This window comes from Rhizophagus irregularis, chromosome 19 (assembly GCF_026210795.1).
Source record: "Rhizophagus irregularis chromosome 19, complete sequence".
In the NCBI taxonomy this organism is placed as follows: domain Eukaryota; kingdom Fungi; phylum Glomeromycota; class Glomeromycetes; order Glomerales; family Glomeraceae; genus Rhizophagus; species Rhizophagus irregularis.
In genome coordinates this window covers 3,433,963-3,453,338 of record NC_089447.1, presented here as the reverse complement: position 1 = coordinate 3,453,338, position 19,376 = coordinate 3,433,963, and the positions used below count along the sequence as shown (strand labels likewise).

Genomic DNA, 19,376 nt, shown 5'->3' with positions numbered 1-19,376 from the left:
TGACCTTAAACTATTAGTCACGAGATTTAAGGATAAATGAGGATCCGAAAGATACTAAATTGAATGAAATCAAGTGATCTAAGGTGTCAAGTGATTAATTTGTTGATCACTACGTTAATATTATAAATCATAATTCAGGAGTTTATGATGATCAAATGGATACAAAATTAAGATAATGGAAATACTTTAAAACAATGGAAATACTTTAATAATTTAAATCCATGAATCGAAATTATGAATTTAGTTACACAAAAACAAACATAAAAGGGCGTGAAGATCACCTTTTGGAAAGGAGAGAAATTAGACGAATTTTGTTATGAATTATTTATTTTGTTATTTAATGTTATTAAACCAAGCATATTATTGTATTTATTTATATTATTAATAAAGAGTCATTTTGTTAATACCTGAGGTGGCAAACATAATTCTCTATGGGCTCAGGTGTTACAATGATTAATTTTATTGATTTTCATAACGTTACTTAAAATGATTGGACAATTTTCCAAACATTTCCGATGTGCATAATTTGTCTGACAATACATTTTGCTATAGGAAATTTTATTTGTTATGATCCTGCGTTTATTTAAATCTAGGGTAAACAAACAATTCTTATGTAAAATAATAACAACGTGGTTTAACTTTTAAGGAAATATTATAATGAAATCTCGTGTAACGTCGAAATTGTTATTTGTTTGTTAGTCAAACCAACGTCGAACAATTAAAATGTTCAATTGCTTCGGTGAAACGAATTTATAGAATGCACTAATTCAGAATAGTGCCACAAAGTACAATCTGGTCAATATAAAACATGCAACTTTAGTAACTCCTAAAAAATAATAATAATAATAATATCAGCTAAATTAAAAAAGACGCAATAATGTTACAAAAGTCTCTAGCGAATATTATTATTTTATTATATTTATTTCAATTAATAAATTGTCAAACGAAATTTTACGAGCCAAGACAACGATTTGGTCATACAGCAGCAGTTCTTGATGATAATAAATTGTATATGTTTGGCGGATATGATATGACATCAAGTATTGAATACCTTCTCGGAAAAGAGTTTTTTTATATTGATTTTTCTACTCCATTTAATACTAAAGAATTAACATGGGAAGATTTATCAGACTATTATACTCTCCCATCACATGCTTTTTCTGCAACTGTTAAAAGTAATAGAAATAATAATACGTTATTCTTATATGGAGGAATAATCGAATCAACTGCCGAAACATTAGTTTATAGATATGATACACAGAGTAATGCGTGGAGTACTCCAACAATAACTGGTATTAATAATATTAGAAAGCGAGATCTGATTGGAATTATAGATAATAATGGAAAGATGTATTTATGGAGTGGAATGAAAGTTATTAACGAAAAAAATACAAATTATGTAAATGATATGCTTATTTTGGATACAATAAATCTTAGTTGGGGGCAAGGAAGTACAATTGGTGCACCAACTGCAAGAGGAAATTATGGTGCCATTTTATTACCTAATAATAACATTATTTATATGGGTAAGTGAGTAATTTCTATATTTCTAATATTATTTAATATTAATATTTATTTATTATTTAGGTGGTTATAATGGTGAGGAATTAACATTGAAACAGGTAAATTATTCCTAGATAATTTTATAATTTTGATATACTGTATATATTTTTATGTAACTAATTAACTAATTACAATAATTTCATTTAATTTATACACTATACAGGTCTATTTATATGATATAATTAATGATAATTGGAGTATAAAAGTAAGTTTGCATAGATTATTTGAATATGAAAATAATTTATAATTTAAATTTTTTTTTTAATATAGACAACTTCAGGAATAGTACCATCCGGTAGGAGTGGTTTTTCTGCCGTTCTCGGTATGTACTTAATCAATAATATAACAACAAATAAACATTCCATATTGAAATTTTTATTTACTAATAGGATTAGATGGTCAAAGAATAATAATTTTCGGAGGTACCACAACTGTCGCACGTAATAACCTTACAATTGAAGATTCACTTTATGAGTTAAATTTAATCAACTTTGAATGGCGTATTCCAAAAATTTCTGGGCAAATTCCAAAAAGTCGAATGTATCATAAAGCAAATGTGATTGAAAAATATATGGTTGTATCATTTGGTAAGTATAAATAATAAAAATATAATTTAATATAATAATTTTTAAATTGATATGAAATTAATTTCGATTTTTATATAAAAAAATATATTTAAATTTTAATAGGATTTGGTTATGATCCTCCAATTGAAAGCGATATTTTATTACTTGATATTAGTAATAATAATGAATACATATGGACTTATAATTTTGTTCCTTCATATAATCCGGATCCATCAAGTCTGCCGTCATCATCAATAGAACAATCGTCATCACCAACACAATCATCATCACCATCACATTCAGTAAATTTACTTTCAGCTCAACAGTCTGAAAAATCATCATTAACTATGATTGTTTCAATTGTGGGATCTTTGTTTGCTGGTACTATATTGTTATTCGGATGCTTCTTTATATATAGATGGATTAAGATTAAACGAGAACAAAAAAATTAATGATTATTCCTGGAAATGATGATATAAATAATAATAGTCGGAAAAGAATGTTAAATACTAATGAAAGAAATAAGAATTATGGAGCGATTTCTATATTAATAATGAAGGCTACCAATAACGATAACGGTAATAATTTTTTAGATTATATGTATTCTTTTTAAATAATATAATGCTCCACAATATGTTGTCATTTAAATAAGTTGCATCATAAATAAATCGATAAAATTTATTCATGATTTAATAATGATTTATGATTAGTGCTTAGTTAATTTAAATAATAGGAATTGATTTACAATTTAAATATCGCGAATAAAAGCAGAAAACTTATTTACCGAGAAGTTTTGCTAATGCATTTGGTAGCACGTAAATAATTTTAGTTCGCGACATTCCTATACTTTATTGACGACATTAATAACTTTTTGTCAAAAAAATAACTTAAGGTCTCAATTAAAAAATTACTTTGGTACTTTTCTTTTAATTGACAACTGACAAGTTGACATTTTATTTTTTGAATAATGAACGAGAAAAGTAAATTACAAGTATTTGTTCAAAATTTATAAAATAATTATTTATAATACATTTAATAAAAAAAAAAATAGTAAATAAATAAAATAAAAGTTACTATTCTTGTATTCTTGAGATTCGGTGTTATCGTATTCCGATTTATACATAAAGTTTATTCTTCAGTTTCGTTACTAATTTTAACGTGTTTTTCTATTAAATAATAAAAACATGATCATCTGAATGTTGCTTACAATTACACCATATTTAAATAAATAATTTACTTACTATTAACGTAAATTTCGTTTTCAATACCCCGTTTTCCCGAAGGATTTATTTCCGAACTTGTTTTGCTCAATGATTGGCTGGTATAAAATATACAGTGTGCTGAGTATTCAAATTTTGAATAATAAAATCTCTGCCTAAATATAGTAATATTTTGATCGTACCTTTGAATACCATCTATGTCAAAATCAAGTTCTCTTGTTACGTATTCTAAAAAAAAAAAATGAGTTAAATGTTAATTAATAAATAATTAGTGATCATATAAAATAAAATTACCGTTATCATTATTTAATTCTTTAATTATTGTTTTACTTGAAGACTTGGAAATAAAAGGACTTAATGATATACTCGTAAAAGTTGCTTTTGAATGAGGCATTTTGGGACCAAGTGAATTATATTTTATTAGATCTTTTCGTATTTTTTCAGCTTGAATAAACTGATTAGCATCTTCTTCTTTTTCTGACCAAAGTTCTAAACTTTTGCAAATTTTTTCAGCAAAAGGTCTTTTTTTTGGATCAGAATTCCAACATTTTTTCATTAAATTAGCAAAATCTTCAGGAGTATCTTCTGTAATTTCAGGTCTTGTTCCATCGATAATTTCACAAACTAAATCAACATCATGTTCAACATTTGCGAAAGGTTTACAACCGGTTGTCAATTCCCACATAATCATACCCATACTATATACATCAGATTCTTTTGAAAATGTTTTCCCTTTAAATATTTCTGGAGCAATGTAAGGTATTACTCCATATATTTCATTGCTTGATAAAGTATTATTTGCAGGTTGTGATAATCCTAAATCTCCTATTAAATATTGATTTACATGTTCAATTATTTCAACCAATATATTACCACTATGAAAATCTCGATGTACGAGATCATGTTTATGAATAGCTTGAAGACCATCCGAAATTCTCCATAAAATATGTAATTTATCCTTCCATGTAATTTTTGTAAAATGTTTTTGTAAATAATTATGTAAATCCCCTCCATTTGCATACTTCATTATAAACATAAATTCTTTTGTCATAAGATTTCTTGTAACACCATGACATTTAATAATATATTCAAATTTCCTATCATAACATTTATAAAGTAATTTTAGCTAAAAATTAATAAAAAAAATAATTAGATAATAGTTTTAAATTAAAAAAATAAAAGTTTTTAAAATTTAAAAAAAATTTACCTCATTTAAAAAATCTCTACTAGTATTTTGAGAATTTAAAACTTCTTTTACAGCAACAATATTTCCATCATATGAAGCTTTATGAATAATACCATGTCCTCCTCTAGCTATTTGTTCTAAATTTGTAAGTTTTGAAAATGGAATCCATTCAGGTCTTAGTTTTATTAAAGAAGAAGAATCATTATTTGGATTATTATAATGAACATTTTCTTTAATATATCTATATATATTTAATGGATTTAATGGGTTAGAATTTTCTTTAATATTATTGATGTAACAATTAATTTGATGATAATTATCAATATTAATTTTTTTAAAATAAATAAATTCATCTATATTATAATTTCCAGTAATATTAACAGAAATATTTCTTTTGCATTTTTTACATTGAGATTGATGAATAAATCCAAAAATAATATTTGTAGTTAAACAATATCTACATCCAATATAAATTATAAAACAATTTGAGCACCATTTTTGACAATCAGTTTTTGGTTCTAGAGGCTGATAACAAATTATACATTTATCATAAGTATCCCACCATGGTAAATAAAGAATTGGAATACGTTTGTTAATCAAATTTGATTGTATTAATTCAAATGAAATTAGGTAACAATTTGAACATAAGTTAAATGATACATAATTATCATTTCGTATATAAATTAATTTTTCACATAATCTACAATTTTCTTCATAATAATCACCAGAATCAAATTGTTGATCTGTGACAATTTGTTTGAAGTATGTAATCTCAGAACAATTTTCACACCATTCTTGAACACAAAAATCCAATTTTCTTGGTTCATGTTTATCACAATTAATATTAGTTGTGCTTATACATATATCTAAGTTATTAATTGCACATTTAATATCCTTATTACTAGTTGAACACTTAATACACCAATAAAAGCAATCTTTGCAATATCTTTGATTAAATAATGATGTTTCAGAATAAATTTTTTTACAATAATAACAACTATACATGTTATTATGAAAAGGAATAAACATAATTGGTATAGCTAAGTCAAAAGGATTTTCTAAATTTGCGATTTGAGAATATAAAATTCTTAAAGGAAAATAATTAAGTTTCTTTATAAAATGATATATTTCTAATAAATTAGAATTTTCATCAATATTATTCACATAATTATAAATCTGATCATAATTATGAGCGTTAATTTCTAAAAAGTACTTAATAATATTTGTCATATCATTCAAATGAACAATGATGGTTGAAATTCTTTTACATTTCTTACATTGAGATTTTTCTGCAATTCCGAAAATAATATTGGTTGTTAAACAATATCTACATCCAATATAAATAATGATACAATATTTGCACCATTTTTGACAATCGGATGAGAAATTTAATTTTAAACCACAAACTATACATTGATCATAAGCATCCCACCATGGTAAATAAAGAATTGGAATATGTTGATTATTATAAGTTGATTCACTAAATTCGAAAGAAATTATATAACAACCTGGACAAATAATACTTTTTCGTTTGTGACCACATAATTTACAAGTTTCATATAAATTACGATTCCTATTATGTAATAATTGATTTGAAACTATCTGTTTGAAATATGAAATTATAAAATGTTCATCAACGTAAACATCCAAATATGTATTAATACTAGTATCATTATCGGTAAGAAATTTTGTATATACAAACAAGCAAAATATGCAATATTTTTGGTTCTTACTTCTAAGATATTCATTTCCACAATAACAATAACTCTTATTTATATTAAAAGGAATAAACAAAATTTCAGTAGGGCTAGACTTTAATTTTGGTGTCGGGTCAAAAGAATTCTTGTTACTAGTCATTGTACAAAAGTTTTAGTTTGAAAAACATACGACAATACTTATTTATTTCGGAAATTAACCTAACCCATATTAGCCATATTAGTAAATATTATTCGGAACTTGAGAATATATTTCCGTGGGAAAACCGGTAATTAAAAATGGAAATAATGGTAATTGTAGATCATCTATAAAATCATTGTAAAAAATTTTTAAGATTTCATTGTAAATAATAAAACTTAAAAAATTTCTTTAATTAAGTTGCAGTAGAATAAGCATGTACATGTGCTGATTAATTTTGTACGATTTTTTTTTTTCTCCATTGCATGATAACATGTATCTTGAATTTAGTATGCTGACATTGATCGTACAATTCGTGCATGTCGATCAATTTTAAGCCCGCAGACCCACACTTCCTTTCGTTGCTTACAATAAAACAACAAACTGAGGAAAGAATAGGAACCATTATAAAATTATCACAAGGAAAGTTGTTCTTTGATCTATTCTAAAATAATAAGAATTATTTTAAGATGTGTAATATGTATTCGTCTAAAAAATTATATTTCAGAAAAAATTTTTTGATATTATCATAATCGATGACAAAATTTTTTTTTTTATGTATTTTTAAAAGTAGGGACGAAAATTAATTAATATGAGATCAAGTAAAAGTGGTAAGAGCCTTTAGTTGTTATGTTTTTAATTTTTTTTTTTCGTAGTTTGTTCTTTTTTTAATAAATTATTTAATTTATATATATATATATTTTTTTAGCGTTAGACGTTAGATATGGTGTAAATAATAGTTATCTATTAGAGAGAACTATGGAGAACTATGCTTAAATTAAGTGAGGTGCAAAGAATCATAACTTATTTTATGTTAACAAAACTCAATATAATATTTTTGATTTATTTTAACATTTATTTATCTTAATCATAATTTTATTTGTATTGAATAATTTAATTAAGGCTAAATAATAATAAATATATATATATATATATATCTTTATTTTATTTAAAGTGGGATCTGTTTAAGTTGTTAAATAATTTAGACAAGAATGTAAAAATGAGATTCTTTTCGTTTCTATATATAAAAATTACGTGGTTTGATTGGTCATATGTCATGTGATCCAGAATCATTGGTTTAATGATCATCCACGTTATCACGTTTATACAATTTATTATGCAAAATATTATCTGAAACTGCTTTTTTTTATTTATTTTCGAAATATGATTACTTTTTTAAGGATCTACTTTAATCAATACTTTATAAATTTAATTGATATATTAGATTTTGATCAGCATTAAAGAACCAAATGATTTAATATACCGGATTTTGTTGCCGTTATTAGCTTATTTAATCTTAAAATATCTGTAAAAGAATTTGTTAATAAAGTATGGCTAATTATTTATGATTGTATTTGTTCTAGTTTAGGTAACATTAAAACAATAATGGAAAAAATTAATTTGCTTGTTATTATGTTTACAATAATTATTAATTATGGTACACATAATAATTTTTTAAACATGGAATTATTGACGGTTATTATTAATATGAGAATGTTATTGAGAGATAATGTCCTTATGATATAGTTAACATCACAGTGCATCATTTAAAAATAATATAATAATAATAATACTGTAATAATAATTTATTTGCAATTATTTCATTACTTCTGCAAAATAATAATAAGATAAATTCCTACTAAACATTATAGTTATAGATAATTTAACTGGTTTATTCTAATTACAAATGAATTCCAATTGAAATATTTTCAAGTCTCTTTACTTGTTTCTTTTGTTGATGCTTAATAAGGTATAGATTTATTTTATATGCTTTTTTTTAATATGCTTTGCCATTTTGGTGGGTGTACTAAACCTTAAGTCACAATAAGCACATTCTGCTGCTTTATTTTTCTTAATTTTTTTCCTTCTTTTTTCGCCTTCATCATCATCATCTTCATCATCATCATCTTCTTCTTCTTTTTCTTCATAATCACTTTCTGAATCCTACAAAAAAAAACATTAAATATCAATAAAATAATAAATTTCAAAATGAAAAAGATATGTAATGATAAATATTATGAAAATATACCTTGCCAATATTATCATCAATCCCCTCTAATTCTAAACTCTCTAATTGTAAAGTAAAGTCGGGTAAAACATCACCAGCATCTAAATCTTCCCATTTACGTTGATAACGATAGGGTGAATCACGCTTATTCCTTTTATAAACCCAGATAATACGATTAATAGGGTCAATCAACCATCCTAATTTAACAGATGTACCATGCGCAAAATAATCCTTTTTAATTCTATTATCAATTTCTTTTTCTACTTCACTATTTTTAAGATTAGCAACTTCAACAATAAATATGGGATTGAAGGGTTGACCTTCAAAGGACCAAAGTTGCTTTTCATCAAGTGAAAGGAAAGTACCTTCAGGTATAAAAGCAACATCTGGTGCTCGAATCTTCTGTAAATTAGTGACATTAAAATCGAAGCCACCTTTAGAAGTGGTTACAACTCCAAGTCCATCCTTTTTAGTTTTAATATTCCAATTACCTAGCTGTCTAGAGATCTCATGTACAACAGCATCAATGGCAATTGGAGAATATGAAACAGGAATTAGTTTTCTGTTTACAAGCTCAAAATTGGGATTTATTTTAAGATAATTATTAATAAGTTCAAGTTCGTTAACACTATAGCAATAGTCAAAGTCCAAATAATCTTGAAGATTCAAATCATTGACTAGTATGCAATAGTCAACGTCAAGATTCAAATCATTGACTAGTATGAAAGAAAGGTTAGTAAAAGAAAGGTTAGTAAAATGAACAGAATAACAGAATTCTTTATAAAAGAGTTCTTCCAAAAACACCAATTGCTTATTTTAATTACCAATATTATTTTTTCTTGTTCTTGCTACAGTACTGGATGATTGTTTTATTTTGGATGGCTTTTTTGTTGACCTTTTTCTCTTTTGTGACATACTGCTTAGTTGTACTTTTATTAGATTACGCTTTGTGTTATGCTTTTGTGCTTTATTAGATTACGCTTTGTGTTATGCTTAGAATTTTTTGGCATGCCTTTATATATACATATATTATAGTCATATAAGCTCATTATTTGTAATGTTGATACATATCAGAACATCAAATTATTTTATTATAATTTCTCTAGTTTGAATCAATTACTTAAATATTAAATTGTCTTAACCCTATTATTAATACAAGCAATACTTTTTATGTTTAATAATAATTGAAGTTTCAGATTGTTATCTCTTATAATAATTCACTCATAAAAATGACAAACTTTATAAATCAATCTAAAATGAAATTAAACATTCTGGTACTATTTTAGACCAAAATTTCACCTATAAATTATTGTAACTTATATTTGAAGTTTGACTTTCTAATGTTTTTGTTTTCAAAAAATGTGCAACATATACATATCATATACAATTTTTACATGTACAGGCTCTAAAAGGCAATTAGATTAATAATTTTTGTGAAGTATAACTGATATATAAATACTTTTATTATAAAAAAGTAGTACTTTTATTTGTTCTTATGATAATTCCATCAGTCTTATACTGCAATATTTTCAACTGGCAGTTTATACTCATCAGTAATTGTTATTTATTGCCTAGCAAGTCCAATTGTGATAAGGTATTAATGAATGCTTATCACGCAGTTTTTTTTCCATTTTCCTTTATTATAATGAAATTTAAAATTTAAATTACATACAATATATAAATAAAAAAATACAATAGACATAACACTAACATCTATTAGGTTATTCTATCTACTAACCATCTAAGGCACCTATAACTTACTAATTTTATACTAAATCCTATATTTACATACCCCAATTATTTTTCCTGTTATTGCATTTTTTTTAATTTTTTATTATGTTTTATTTGAGCTGGCCTTTTTATATAGGCTTTGTTAGCCTCTTCTGTTCTATATCAATATATATACATGGAGGAAAATTAAAATATAATAATAATAAAATAAGGAAGAAGCCTAAAAGAGTGTAATAAGCTTTGTTCAATCAAAAAGAATAAACTGTAAAATGATTTGTGTTCAAAAAGTAAAAAAGACATTAATATAACTGACTATGATGATCTATGCTCAAAAAGAATAAATTAAAAACTTTGCTTGATGCAGTTGTCTCGTTATGGAAAAGATTGAGATCGTAAAGATTCTGAAATTGGAAGTCATATCCCTAAGTATTCTGGATGATTATTATTCCTCATCACTTTCATTTTCTTAACCCATCTGTCTTAAAACATATTGTAGTTATTATTATTTTAAAATATTTTATATTATATTTTTCAAGGACATGTTTAATTTCATTTATTGTCACAATTTGCCTCTGATTAATGCCATATATATTTGTCTTCTTTTATATACTTGGTAATAATCAGAAGGTAACAAGGCTTTGCAATAACAATATAATCATAGGACTTTCATTTCCAGGTGCCTTTATACTGACCTTCTTTTTCAGTATTATATGAATCATTGGAAAGTATATCACTATCATCAGTTGTACCATTGTGAGCTACACCATCAGCTACAGCATCTACGTCATTACCATCAGCTGCAGTTGAAAAAGGAAAGAGAGTTTTTGTCTAAACATAAAAATTTATCTTTACTTTCCAATTTTTGCTAAATCTGATCAGTCAATTATTGTTTTGAAGTTAAAGAGTTGGTCTTTCATGTCTTTAAGAACATTAAATTGAAAATATTTTATCCATTCATCATGTATTTTGTCTCCATGTCCTTCAATTGTGAAAGAGTCTTTTGTCACATGATTTATTGTAAGTTGTAGGCCAAGATCATAAGTGAGCAGTAAGCAAAGTTTTGTTTCACCACCGCTTTGTAAGTGCAGTATATGATTCATGGTTAATAAATTTTCAGATAAACCTGCTTTTAACTGTACTTTTCTTAGTGCAATTGTGGTGTTAATTCCATCCATCCCATTCTTTTGAGTTTATTCTGATTATATAAATTCTGCAAATTGTGCAGAATATGTAATAAATTTGAACTGCTACCATTCGGTAATGAGTGGCTATTTGTTGCACATGATAACTTCAGACTGTGTTATTTTCTGCATATTTTTCCAAAAGTTGTCCTAGATAAAATAAATTTGTGAGCTGCAAGACTTCATTTCTGAGTCATTTAGATCATTCTATGGCATCCTTAATTAGGCAAAATTTTTCACTAAAAGTCATATGGACTTATGGCGGTGTTATTGGTGTTAATTCAATCAGTTGAGTTTGACTAATATACTATTATATTAAGTAATCTTTCAGGTAGATATTCACTTGCATAATTCCTCTAATATATATATAAATATCATAATATTATATAATAAATTCATTCGCATCATCAAAATATAGAAAAGATCATCTAATGCAAATTTCCCAACAATTTTTACTATTTGATATGAATATTTATGTGCAAAGGTGTTGAGACAATGTGACCAAACCTATTATATCTTGATGAGTAAAAATGCTATTATTAGCTGATGAAACTATTTTCATTTTTTCTTTAACAGTGTAATAATATAATTATATAGATATTTGCATTATACTTTGCTTATAAAGGTCTGTATTCTAAACATGCCACTATGATTTTGTTATTAATATAGGTAAGTTGAGCAGTCATATCAGCACACTTGAAAAAACAATATTAACGTATAAAACATATAGTATTAACTTTGTCATTCATTTTGGTAAATCATTTTTTATAGCTATTGATTGATGTAGGGAACTTCCAAATGAAGCATTTGAAAGGTTTAACTTTCAATAATTTTGTATTCGTCAGAGTCATTATTATTGTTATTGGACATTTTTAAAATGAAAAAAGTTCTTTTGGAAAAAAAAAAATTAATAAAGGAGATGATCATTTTATATCCAAGTAGAGTTAACTTCATAATGTGGAGATAATTCATTATTTACTTTTGTTTCTGTGGCAGTCAAAATTTTTGTGTTAAATCTCCACTCCATTCATTTTCAAAGGTGAAAATAGCATCAAAGAAGTCAAAAATGATGACTGCATGCTGGTACATTTTCCTAGTAAAGACATTACACTTGGCTATATTGCCATATCGGGAGAAACAGCTTCTTATTTGTGATTCACATATTATTACATAAAAATTATAAACACTATGGAGAAAAGAATTTGACTTCTAAAATATACTTCTGCCATATACACCAAAAAGTTGTTAATTGAATAGGCTTTTTACCAATACATCTTTTATATTCTATATAAAAATAAAAGAATAGCTTTTTCAAATACAATTGGTAAAGTTTCTTCTTTAAAATGGTGTCCTTGTTATAATCTATTAGGAATTAGAAAGATTTATAAGCATGAAAGATTCTTGTAGAAATGTTGATAACCACTGGATTATTTAAAAGTTATATTATGAATTTAACAAAATGAATCAATTTAAACTTTACTATTTTGAATTACATTATTTGATTAACATTACTCTCCTTTTTAATAAACCTGTTCTGCTCTATCTTCCTCTTTTATTTTCCATATTTTTAATCTATGATTTTTTGTAAGAAATAGAAATTCCATTTTTTTTCAATTTTTTAAGTGGAAAAATGAGGATAAGGTAAAAATTGATAATTTTGTTTTTTTAAAAAAAAGAATGAAAAATACGATTTTTTTTTCTTTTTTTTTCATGTTTCAAATTTTCTTTTCCTCTTAAAAATTCAGGATTATTAAAAAATTTTAAAATCTATAATTTTTTCCAAGGAGGTAATGTGATTTTAATTTACAATTATTAATCTCTATAAAAATTATTTTCTTCCTAATAATTACTATTTTTATATTCAGCTCAGTTGAAATTAATGAATAAAAAGTGATTTTTTTTTTCTTAAAGTTTCAAGAATATTTAATCACATATATTAAGATAATAAATCTATCTTTAAATACTATAACTTTATATATTTTTTTTCAATAAAATGCTTAACTGAAAATTTTTTTCTGTAAAAGGATTTTTTTGTAATAAAAATTTCAGCATTAACAATGGACTTTTTTGATATTTTTTTTTTAATTTGAACCCATCAAACTTTTTTTGATTTTTTTTTCTGTAAAATAATTTGAATTCTAGAATAATTTCTGAATTAAACATTGATATAAATAACTCAAGGATATTTAGCAAAGAATTCAGTTGAAATAAAAAAAAGTGGCATAAATTTTGAAAATTATTAACATAAATAATTTGATGAAATTATAAAAAAAATCAAATCTGACCCCAATCAGATGCATATCCAAACCCTATTGGATGTGAAAATGGTCTGACCCAATCAGATGCATGTCCAAATCATCCAACCCCTATTGGACGAAAAAAACAACACAATTGGACAAAAAGTTCACAAAAAAAATTATTGAGAAAGAGAGAGGGTAGGACTTGTGATTCTTTCCATGTAATTGATTTCTTCTTTATATAGTAGATGTTTCATATTAAAACAAATATTATTATAATTATTATTTCTTTTACTTATAATAACTTGTAACACTAAAGAAATAGATTTTTTTCTTATAAAAAAGTGATGTCTTCCTTTTTGTGCCAAGATTAGTAAGTGTCATCTTTTGCAAAAATTAACACCATCAACAATTAATTCTCTATCTCCTGGGTCTCCTCTTTCATCACTTAGTTCACAAATGTTTTAAGATTATATTGGTTCATGTTATATAAGCTTATCTCTACTTTAATTGTATTTTTATTAACACCTCATCATTATGTTTGTATTTTGGCTAATTGATTTTTCTATTAATTTTTTGCATACTTAAATAAAAATAAAATATTAGTGATTCATTCTATTCTATTTTTTTTTTCTTAATTAATTGAAGAAATTGAAGATAAAATTCCTTTGTAAACATTTATCCCAGTTTCAATGAATTCATGGTCATAACTAATTTTAACATTATATTTAAAATTATTCATGAATTTAGGTAGTATTATTTTCTTTTTTTGTTTTTCAAGAAAATAAAAAGATTTTTTCATTATCTACCAATTCACTGTGTTCTTCTGTAACTGTTAACTCATATTGATCAATTTTGGCTTATCTCTTTTGTGACTAATTCTTCCATTATATGAGGTGTAATTTGAGTTTGATTTCTAAATGCTTGCTGTTAATTAATTATAATAAAGTACAAAAAAATTATTCAGTAAAACAAGAATCCTGTGAATTAGTATATTGCAATACTGAAAATTATAAATTCTATCTAAATATAATTGATAACAATTATGTTGCTCTTTTCTCATTTGACTAATAATTATTTTCATACTTTCTAAGTAAAATATCAATTTATACATATTTTAGAAACTTAGATAGTTGCAGCAACACTCTATCAATATCCTTATTGATATGATAACTCCATTGTGTGTTAAAATATGCAATTGAGTCTTCTGTTTTGTAAGTAATAAATGTGACTTAATATAATCCTGCGCCATGAGTATATTAGGATCATTTTTAATAGATATCCTTATTGTTTGACATTATAGAATTGTAGGGAAAAAAACTTTAAAAAAATATATCAATAATATTACTTTTACATCTTCTTTATATAGTTTTTCTCCAGACTAGTAGATTATTGCTTTATTTTTTTTTTTGCTAACAAAGAAATTAAATGAATAATTTTGTGGTGAAACTTTTTCTATAAATTCATCAATATCTTATATTTTTGGATTAATTATTACTATTAATTATAGTGATAAGGATTTAAATTCTTATTATTAATTTGTGCAGCATTTACAAAAAAATGGCAGTAAACAATAGTGGGCACGGAAGTGATGGATGAAGACAAAAATGCCACTTTCCATATATATCCGACCTATTTGTACTGCACGTTAAGGCTTTGTTAAAAAACCAGAGAATAAAAGGTTGCTAGTTTCTCTAATTATATTAAATATTAATTTTTACTAGCAATACTTTGTTTAGTTATTAATATTCATATTAATTTTTTTTTAGGGTATACTTATGAAACTGTAACAGTTTGAAAAATCATGAGAATTTTTAGCTTATAGCTTTTTAAATCTAATTAATGGCCAGTATAAGAATGTATATTCATTATATTTTAAAATTATGAATTAATATAACCATCCAGCTGTTACAAATTTTACTGCGCCTGATAATAAACTATTCAAGAACTGGACCACCAAGGCTATAAACTCCACTATAGCTAGAAATTTTCTATCTAAGAGTATTTTAAGAATCTTGCATATAATATCCACCTTCAATTTGTCAAATCTTAAATTTTTGAGCAGTTTTTAAAGCTTGAAAATATAGGCATTGGACTTTTGTTATTATAAAGAGAAGAAATTGACAAGCTGGACGGTACCAAATAATAATCAAGATATAGTTTAAAAATCATTAAGCCATAAGATTATAAATAATAATTTTTGTATAATATTTATCTAACTATAATTGTAACAACCACTATGTTTTGGGCCATTGTCTTGTTAAATTATTAGATGGATGTGAGTTGAAACAGTAAAAATGTGTCTAATTTAATATCCTTTAATATCTATAATAAAGTTTTTTTTAATATAAATTCATCCAACTCTTTTAGAGTTTTAATTCAGTTCTTTAAATCCTCTGATAATTGTTCTATAAACCATTCAAGAAATATTTGTATAAGCATCTTTTCCAATCTTCTATTGGATATTTGCTTTTCCTATATCATATTATAGTATATAAGGATGTACTAATAACTTCAATGAAATTAATTAAAGTGTAAAAATATTAAAGCCTAAATATTATACTTATAACCAAGTATGTTGAGTCTCCACAACTAAATTACAATTATAAGTTTTCTGAGAAAGATAAAGCACATTTATCATTTTTTTAATACTCTGCACCATATTAATAATAATTGTGTATATTGCAAGAAATTTGAGATATTGTGAACTTCTTCTAGAAATTTTTACATCCTTGGATGAAAAAATAGTTGGCGTTGTTGTTGATGATGATGATGACGATGATGTTGATGAGGATGTCTATCATTTCTGATAGTTTATTGATGACATGTACTTAATTCATTTATCCCATTTACTTTTCTGTTGCTCTATAGATTATAGCCTTTCATAGCCCTTCCCTTCTTTAACAACTTCTCAAAAACTATTAAAACATAGAAAAGTAGCCATTTATTTTTTAACTATTCTCTAATAATTAAATTATATAACAAGCATAAAAGCATTTTTTCTTTGCAATTTTAGATTTGTAACATTTCTTTTAGTAATAGAATTTTAATACCCATTCTGATAAGAAGGATAAAGAGTGAAAAATTTTAAAAGAATGGTGAGCATTTATATCCTCTTTTTTCAAACTATTATATAGCTTAATCATCCAATAATATATAATTATTAATGAAATCTATTGCCGATTCTGAAGGGCAACGGTTTTCTCTATCGCAGCGTCAAGTAATTCTTGAGAACCAAAGGTGACATAGGCCCACCATTTAGGCTTATAGGAGTTAAAGGATAATGGAACATTGACTGCCTTGGCATTCAATTGCCAGAAAAGTGGGGTCAAATCAATGTCTTTAGTGTTAGCTGGGAGTTGAGTGAGCAGAGCGACATGTTTTCTGCACGATTTCTTCTGTTCCAATGAGAGATGGCAGAGGGTGATGCGTAGGCAGGTAGAATAGCAATACACAGCCCATTGATCATTGAATTGTGTGATAGTGACTGCAGAATCGTAAATGATTCTGGCCTGTTGAACTTTCAAATCAGCATGAGCGTGGATTCTACATGAGTCAATGTTGCCAAATCTTTTAAAGGCCACAACAATGTCATCTTTTTTAATATAGAAGGGGATATCTGTTACTTGAATAGTGCGCAAGTCCTTAAAGTAAGAGATATGAATAAATTAAACACATTAAAATCTCTTTTCTTTTCTTTGACAAGTAATGAAAAAAAAAATTTTTTTTAAAATGCTCTCTTATTGAATATTTGCATTTCTGTTACACTTTCAGATCTAGGTAGTGGCAAAACTTGTATTTGCAGTGCCATATTCATTGTTATTGCCAACAGTAAAATCCAGTTTACTAAAACATCAAAATGGTTGATAAATATTCAATGTTATAATGATTACTTTTAAAAATGTGTATAAAATACTGATTTATATTTATAATATTATTCATCAAGTATGAATAAAACCCATAAGCACAATGAAATTAATTATTTATATTATTTATATGCAAACTGAATGAATAGTACATTTCTTATCATGTTAATTAACTAATTTATTCTAACTAAATAAAATAAAAGGGGGGATAATAGGATAAAAAAAAAGCAAAAAAAAAAATTTTTTTGTGGAATCCACACTATTTATATAGGCTTTAGATATCAATAAAATTTTACTTATTTTAATATAAAGTTTGATGAGGCTGTGAATAAGGTTTGAGTCAATCATATGAATTCTAATGTTTAATTTCCAAAAGACACCTGATTATGGCTTTTGATTGTATATAATATGATAGAAACATGTGATTAAACGTATGATTTCAATACAAGCTGGCAAAGCTCTTTCTAATAAATTTAATAAATTACTAATAATAATTAGACACTTTTAAGGCTTATGTCTTTGTAACTGATGTGGCAAAGTGCACTATCATGTATTCCAAAAGCCACATCACACAAAATAATATTTATTGTAAAAACATTCAGCCCAATTTCTGTACAAATAAGAAATGTATGTGAAATAACTGTTTATCATAAATCAGATAGCTTTAATATAATTTTGTGTCACCGTAGCATCCAGAGTATTCTTGTTTAGGGTATTACTCGGAAGTTGCATGTATCTGATATGACCTTTGAAAATTTCAAATCATTAAAATAATAATCCTCAATTCTATTATTACATTGCGGCGGATTTATGAAATTTGGCAAAAACCCTGCTGCGCCTCGGAAATTAAAATTGACTTACAGAAACATTAAGCTTTTTTCCTAAAAAAAAATGTCAAATAATGACGCACCTTTAACCTGGAAAAATTGATTAGGTAACGGAAAAATTGGTTAGACGCAAGATTTGGGTACAAAAAAATTTTTTAGAGCTCATTTTTGACTGTTCACTAATAAATTTGGGACTTAAATAGAAATTTGGTGACTAAAAGACTGTCAAATATTTATTTAATTTGACATGACGGACAAATTTTGAGGTATTTCATAAATCCGCCATGATGAAACTTATGTGATATAATAATTATATAAAATAATTTGTCCTATTAAATCAGCATTCCAATTTTTTCCGAAGTGGGAACTTTATAAATAAATTTTCTTTGTTTATAAAATGTTCATTTTTCACTTTCTGTAAAACTGTTAATTCATTTTATTTGTTCTAATAAAGAATAAGAATTGATATACCTTTGATGAGATCATGAGATTTATAATTTTTAATCTATTTCTATAAAAATAATGTAAATATTTCTTGGAGTATTTATTAACGTAAAATTCTCTTTTAAAAATATTACTACTTAAATGCTAAATTTACACATTATTGTAAAAATTGTATTGGAACTGATTAATAGTAAAGAATTATTTTGAATTATATAAAGAAGACGCATTCAATTCACTGACAATTACTTTCACTAACAAACATTTTGCTAACAAACACTTAAAAAAAATATGTGTTAATAAAAAAATTGAAGATATGCTTGTCTAACTTAGGTCGGTTTTCAATTTATTAACTTATAAAACAAATACTAAAACAAAAATAGAAACCAGCTTTTACATACAAAAAAATATTCACAATCATTTTCTTCTAATTGGATATTTGCAAAGCTTTTCGTAACAAACATAAAATTAATATTAATGGTTAATGTTTACCATGTCTATTTACTTTTTTAGGTAGCTAAATATCATAATAATAAAATAATAATGTCAGTGAAACGACTGTCGATGAATGTTTGACAGTTAAATGATTCTGGTAGTGAAATATATATTAGTGAGAATGGTGTTTTGCTAAATAAACTTTGAATTTTTATGTAAGAA

At 25.2% G+C, this 19,376-nt stretch overlaps 3 protein-coding genes across 3 annotated transcripts; 1 reads left to right on the top strand and 2 right to left on the bottom strand.

The window, feature by feature from the left end:
- Positions 1 to 877: 877 nt before the first annotated feature.
- OCT59_011297 (uncharacterized protein) lies at positions 878 to 2,581 on the top strand (the record flags this gene model as incomplete). Its single annotated transcript, XM_025330553.1, has 6 exons — positions 878 to 1,526; positions 1,588 to 1,622; positions 1,727 to 1,768; positions 1,834 to 1,885; positions 1,953 to 2,150; positions 2,253 to 2,581. 6 exons carry the CDS (start codon positions 878 to 880, stop codon positions 2,579 to 2,581), a joined length of 1,305 nt encoding a protein of 434 aa, XP_025173776.1.
- Positions 2,582 to 3,257: 676 nt separating this feature from the next.
- OCT59_011296 (uncharacterized protein) lies at positions 3,258 to 6,392 on the bottom strand (the record flags this gene model as incomplete). The annotated part of the gene is made up of 6 exons (XM_066136410.1): positions 3,258 to 3,295; positions 3,371 to 3,447; positions 3,532 to 3,577; positions 3,644 to 4,047; positions 4,372 to 4,475; positions 4,557 to 6,392. 6 exons carry the CDS (start codon positions 6,390 to 6,392, stop codon positions 3,258 to 3,260), a joined length of 2,505 nt encoding a protein of 834 aa, XP_066001034.1.
- Positions 6,393 to 10,833: 4,441 nt separating this feature from the next.
- OCT59_011295 (uncharacterized protein) lies at positions 10,834 to 11,342 on the bottom strand (the record flags this gene model as incomplete). The annotated part of the gene is made up of 2 exons (XM_066136409.1): positions 10,834 to 10,995; positions 11,097 to 11,342. The coding sequence occupies 2 exons, from the start codon at positions 11,340 to 11,342 to the stop codon at positions 10,834 to 10,836; spliced, it is 408 nt and encodes a 135-aa protein (XP_066001033.1).
- Positions 11,343 to 19,376: the final 8,034 nt, after the last annotated feature.